This window comes from Austrofundulus limnaeus, unplaced genomic scaffold (assembly GCF_001266775.1).
Source record: "Austrofundulus limnaeus strain Quisiro unplaced genomic scaffold, Austrofundulus_limnaeus-1.0 Scaffold258, whole genome shotgun sequence".
Lineage (NCBI taxonomy): Eukaryota > Metazoa > Chordata > Actinopteri > Cyprinodontiformes > Rivulidae > Austrofundulus > Austrofundulus limnaeus.
In genome coordinates, this window is record NW_013952660.1 from 244,559 (window position 1) to 250,904 (window position 6,346).

General features: G+C 39.4%; 1 protein-coding gene across 2 annotated transcripts in view; it reads right to left on the bottom strand.

The window, feature by feature from the left end:
• Positions 1-6,346, bottom strand: part of myo18b (myosin XVIIIB) — a gene marked incomplete in the record, with an annotated part of 101,803 nt that overhangs the window by 17,151 nt on the left and 78,306 nt on the right. For both annotated transcript variants that reach the window (XM_014020572.1, XM_014020571.1), the window contains 4 exon segments: positions 4,722-4,907; positions 4,972-5,109; positions 5,319-5,402; positions 5,468-5,584. In XM_014020572.1, coding sequence (XP_013876026.1) covers positions 4,722-4,907; positions 4,972-5,109; positions 5,319-5,402; positions 5,468-5,584 — 525 coding nt within the window.

A 6,346-nucleotide genomic window follows, 5' to 3' on the forward strand; every position in this document is an offset into this window, starting at 1 on the left:
GTGTGGCGACCTGCGACCATGGAGATATAAACAGCTTTTTATAAGGTAAAAATAATAAAACAAGGTCTTTGTCTGCAATGATTAGACATGTTTTTTATTATTGTCATAAGTGATTATCTCAATTTCGGCTAAAATACTTGACAAAATCCTACACACTGTGCCTTTAAGATCAGATTTATTGATGCAGTTCAGAACACCACCCTCCTCCACGTTAACCTCTAATGAGAAAAGTTCACTTCTTTTAAACGTCACAACAAAAGCTGTAATAAAAACAGAAATGTTGTCTTTGTACAAATACTAAACAAAGTGGTTTTATTTGAGTTCGTCTTCTCAAACAGACATCACTCCCTTTTAAAAAATTTGCTTCAATATAAATACTTTTTGTAAGTAAAGAGTTTAGCGATTACTTTTAACATTAGACATTATTTTAGATTAACTTTAACTGTAAAATAAAGACTGTGAAAATACTGTAGGCTGTTTTGTTTTTCTATATTTAATAGAAATATTGTCACACGGACGCCACCATTTTATTAACGCTGCAAAGCATACCAGGTAAAGGATGATGTTCACTAGGTTTTCCAGTGTGAGGCTGTGCAAACGCTTATCCCTCTGAAGTCTTGGATAATATCTGCCGATCAGCCCTTTTAAATGAAACCAGAGCACTTTGACAGAGGAGAATATAGAAATGACTCAGGCTGCAAGTGAAGATGATAGAGATCAACAGAGCTACTTCATGGAAGGAGAACCTCATCTAGCCTGTTAGCTGTTGCGCTAGCGTCGAGCTGTTGTTAGCTCAGAGCTGATACATTAGTGAAACTTCTATCCACCGAAGTGACTAATATGTTATATCCACTTCAATTTGCTTGTAAAAGTAAATTTGATTAAATTTATAACCAGAGCTAATATTATTAAGGCATTAGCGCTGGCTATAAATTTAATCAAATTTAACTTTAAGTGTTAAATTTAGTGTAGTGACTCAACAAACGCCATTAATTCAACCACTTGCTGATCCTGAGTCAGTGTTTGTGGAGAAACTCTGCCTGAGCTATCAGTGCTGCTGTGATCCCAGTCTTCACGTGTGACAATGATATTTTTCAAATTTCCCAGATAATAGGCCAGCTGCTGTTTGTGTTAATGAGATCAGCAGAGGAGTGGAGGCTCTGGAAGTGTGGCTCGCTTTCAATCATCGCCTGGAGGAAGTGTTTCCTGCCAAGCTGCCTCTAAAATGATGTCTCACAGTTGGGATACAAGTTTCGCCTGTTGGGATTATATTTAGTAGCTTAAAGGCTGCCCAGGTACTGCAGAGTGTGCCTGTGAGTGTGTGTGTTTGCATTTGTTTCTGCTACACAGTGAGGAGCATCATACATTTTTAACCAACAAAGTGAGGATTTTTTTCAAAAGTGAGGACATTTCCCTGGTCCTCACTTATTTTTACAGTTCTACTGCGCTCTACTAGTTAGGCTTAGAAGCATGGTGTGAATTAAGTTTTGGTTCAGTTTAGGGACAGGGAAAATGTCTTTGTTAGAAATGCAGTTACAAAAATGAATGGATGTCAATACAAAGTCCTCAGTAGATAGAAGTACAAGGATGCTTGTGTGTGGAAGGCAGAGAAATCTTGTCCACAGGGTAATGGTGAGCCAGAAAGAAAAAAAAAATCATCACATCTGGCCAACTTTACCATTTGTGATTCAACAAAGGTATAGGAAAAGAGCAATGAAAGGAGTTAAGACAGGCTAAAAGACAATAAAAAGAAGAAAACAAAAAACAATGTAGATGAGAGGAGGAAAGATTGTCTGAAATGAGATCTGAGATGTTTTTACAACCATGAACACAGATCCATTGGCTGTTTGTTTGGCTGTCATGAGTCTGCTGGATAAAAGATAAAAATATTGGACACTGAGGGTCTGAATTACAACCTTTTGTCCATTTCACTTCATTATAATTAGATGAACGTGTCTGCCATCACCCCTCCATTATGCTGGTATTTCCTTTTCTGTGGCACCAGACTGGTTTAGGTTTTGCCTGCATCTTGTTTCCTCAGCAGACCTTCTCACAGGTGGAGTACCACAGGGATCTAGTCGCGGGCTGATTTTTTCCCTCTTCCCCTCAGACTCCATTTTCAGAAAACATTACATCTCTTTTCATTCATGTACAGATGATACTGAGATCTACATTCAGCTGAAACAGGATCATTGTTTTCTATTAAAACCATAGTTTGATTGTTTCACTGAGATCAATGTCCAGATGACTTCAAACATCCTCGATCTTAAAAAGGAAGATAACTGAAGTTATGTTTGCTCTCGGTAAATGCTATGCTTCTTTTATGTATCTGGGTTGCCTGAAGCTTAAAGAAAATTAGGATATTTCTTTCACATTTTATCTTTGAGGATCAGACTGGTTTGATAGTTCGGAGATATGGTGGCTCAGTTGGTAGAGCATGACCTCACAGTTAAAAGGTTGTTGGATTCTCAGCCTGGGTTCCCAGCATGGGAACTTTCTGTGTGGAGTTTGTATATGTACTCCCTGTGAATGTGTAAGTTTCTTCTCAAAAGCATGCATTTGGTTCAGTGGTAAGTCTAAAATTGGCCTTAGGTGTAAGTGAGAGGGTTACTGGTTGTGTGTCACTGTGATGGACTAGAGACCTATCTAGGTCTCTAGTCCACTACTACAGTCTACTCCCTGTCTTGCATAGCGACCCCCAGAAATGAAGAATTGGGTAAAGATAATGGATCTTACGTGGACTACTGTAACTGTTTTTTTGCTGATGTTAGTTAGGCCAGACTTTGATGACTGCAGCTCGTCTTCTTATGCAATGAACACACAATGTTTCCTCTATACTTGCTTCTTTTCATTGGTTCTCAGTTAGTTTTAGACTAAATTTTAAAGTTTGTTGACAAATCCTACGTTATACATGCCCTGCTACCTTAGACCGTTCTCACCCTTACCCCTCATTTACACTAGATGCAGTTCTGCTGTGTTCTTCTGCGGTCCGACCTCTGCATCAAATCTGCAACCATTACAATCAACGAGAGTTTTTACACTGGTGGTGCAGGGCAGAGGTGAGTGGACAGTGATCCGACAAAGTTAGAGTACTTTTTGTTGAAATCCCAGCTATATTAATAAATATATGAATATATTTGTACACAAATGCTGTCAAAATGTATCGTTCTGTTTGGGAAGCAGATGGCAACATGTAGAGTGCAGCATATGCAGACATACATAATACACATGGATTTTATTTTGAAATCAAAAGTTTCAAAAAGACAAGAGCAAAGCAGTTTCTGCTGTGTTTGGAGTCTGTCTTCCACAGAATTAAATATTTTGCTCTGACTTCCACATTTATCACTGGATTTGTCGTTTGATCTTGCATTTCCTGAACATCCTTCACGGACCTCCTCTGTGCTTCGAACCAGAGCAGACTTGAGTGGAGCGGAACTGCATCTAGTGTAAATTAGGGGTTTGTGTACTTTATCTGTGTCTGCCCCTGGGAGCATTATTGTCTGTCTACGTTTGTTTGTCTCTTTTGCACAGAGCCATAACCTTTATACTGAGATACATATCTCACCATGATCATGGTGTTGCAGCACCGTACTATTGTAGGGAATGAGAAAGGTTTAAATTAACAATGTTTTCCTTTGCCTGAAAATTTATTTAAAACAACAGACTCTTGTTTGGCCATTAGCCTACTTTACACAAATATTTCTGCTCTTTTCTCTCTTTGCTCTATGACTGATGTCATGGCTGATCAGTACTAATATTGATAGTTTTTTGATGGAACATCACTTCAAAATTGACCAGGCTACCCCTTTAAGTGGTATGAACAAAAACAACTGACTGAAACTAAAACAAATGACAGCCGGGGACAGTAGCAACAAGGGACGGTTGCAACACGTCATTTTTCTCCAAACAGAAACAAGCTAGAGTGATGACACTCATAGTGTACATGCTCAGTTAGATGCCCCACCTTGCAGAGAAAAAATAAGCAGATTCAAAAACTGCTCCAGGATTTATTTGAAAAAAAACAAAAAAAACAGTTTTGAGGTACCAAAGTTTTTTTTTTTTTTTGCTTAGCTTTATTTTTGTTTTACTGTTGTCACTGTTTTTGTGATCCAGCTCAAACTTATATGGTTTAAACAAGTGATATGTTGACTTTTAACTAATATATTTAACATGTATCCAGATGAGCTTATTTAGCTAACACATGAGGTTTTATCATGACTGACAGGAAGGCGTACGATAAGTCCATATAAAAAGAGATCACATACAGATGATATTAAGATGTTGAAATTAAGTTTACACTTAAAAAGGTATTGGGTATTCATGACTATTTTATAGTTTAAAACATGTTTAAAATGTATTTTCTGCAGTAGTTGTTTTCAACAATGGTTTTAAAATCCCAGTTTCTTTCTACGTAAATTTTGCATAATATAGGTGTACAGTGACAATAGGCAAAACAAAAGTTAATTGCCTCACAAATTGTTCTATTATCCTTGTCTCAAAAAGTCAACTGTGTTTTATATCAGTTAGAGTCTTTGACATCTGTATATAAGGTCTACTCATCAAGGCTAATCTATATTCATCATTTGATCAAAAAGAATAAATAAATAACACTGTAATATCATTATAACTTGCAGTTTTTTTAAATTTAGCAATAATGTATCTCAAAGCAGATTTTATGTGGAGACAATCAGTGAGCTGTTTTGGTTGCGAGCAGACTTTACCAGCTCCATGTGTCTGCGGCTGCTCTCCTGCTCCCTCTGGCTCAGCTCCTCCATCTCCACCCTCATCTCCTGCAGCCGCTGCTGGTAGTAGCGGGCGTTCTCTCTCTCCCGGGCTTCAGCCTGGGCACTCTGTTCCAGCTCCTCACCCAGACGCACCACACTGTCCCTCAGACGCAGCACCAGCACCTGCGCATAACAGAAAATTAGGCCAAAGCCGAGATGAAGGGATTTCAATAGTATCTGATTTTACCTCAAATCTCTTGACTTGGCCTTTCTGAAACTCCAGTTTGTTTTCCAGGTCGCAGACTCGAGCCTCCTGTTTACTGACAATGCTGCGCCCCACTGTGGACGACTCCAGGAACTGTAGCCTCAACACACACTGCTGAAGCTGCAGGAGGGTGGGGATTGGAGCAGGGTGAGCCAAACACAGACCTATCATTGATGACAGAGCTTCACCTGCAGCTGCTGTTACATTAAGATGTGCAACAAGGAGGTTTAATGATGCAGAAAGCCATAACGATCTCATCTCCTGCACTTTCTATAGCTCATAAAACTCTTGGTGCTGTTTTTATTTCCTGCTTGTCAAACAGGGCTTACCTCCTCTTGGAGTGACTGTCTCTGTTTCTTTACCTCCTCCAGTTCTGCTTGCAGGTCTCTGATCTGAGAGATGTCACTGGAGGACTGATGGGGACACATTAAGTAGGAGATAAACTGTTGATGGACAGTGTAACGAAGTGAAGAAATACCTGTGCAATGAGTGCTTTGTGTTTCTTCATCAGCTCATTCAGGTCCTCCTGGTCCTCCTCTAGCCTCTTCAGGAGGTCCACTTTCTCGTGCTGCAGCAGAGCCAACTGTTCATCTGCCTGCACTCATAAAAAGGTAAAGGTGAACACAGTCAGTCACTTCACAGCTTCAGCTTAATCAGGTCTGAGTTTAGAAAGACCATGATAATCAGCTAAAACAAACAGCAACTTCAAACTGAAGATGGTTAAAAGTTTAAACTAACCTAAAAGTTAAATTCTAACTTACACTTACTTTCTTCTATAAAGCCCCCAAAAGCAGTTTTTTTTTTTTTGCAATAATCCAAGCTAGAAGAGAACCTGTTTTTTAACCCTGAGATTATTAACCCGTGGGCCACGGCCCACAATCGGGCCGCGAGCGCCACCTTGAGGGCCTCAAGAGAACAACAGTTTGTAACTTTGGGCCAAGGAGGGCCGTGGGACCGCATTGATTTTGAATAAGGTGCAATACACTATCTCACCACTAGTAGCAGTAGTGCACCACTCAGCTGTTTAACAACTTTTTTATAGGCACAGTGTGTAGGATTTGTTGTTTTCAGCTACGCCGCCACCGCAGCTTATCCTTCATGAGCCTTCGTAGACAAGATGGCGGCTGCCTGTGTGGCGACCTGCGACCATGGAGATATAAACAGCTTTTTATAAGGTAAAAATAATAAAACAAGGTCTTTGTCTGCAATGATTAGACATGTTTTTTATTATTGTCATTAGTGATTATCTCAGGCTAAAAGAATTGACAAAATCCTACACACTGTGCCTTTAAAGTAACTCCCCCTTTAAACAATTAAGTCCCTTCTTTCTGTTTTTATAGAAACAGACACATTATCT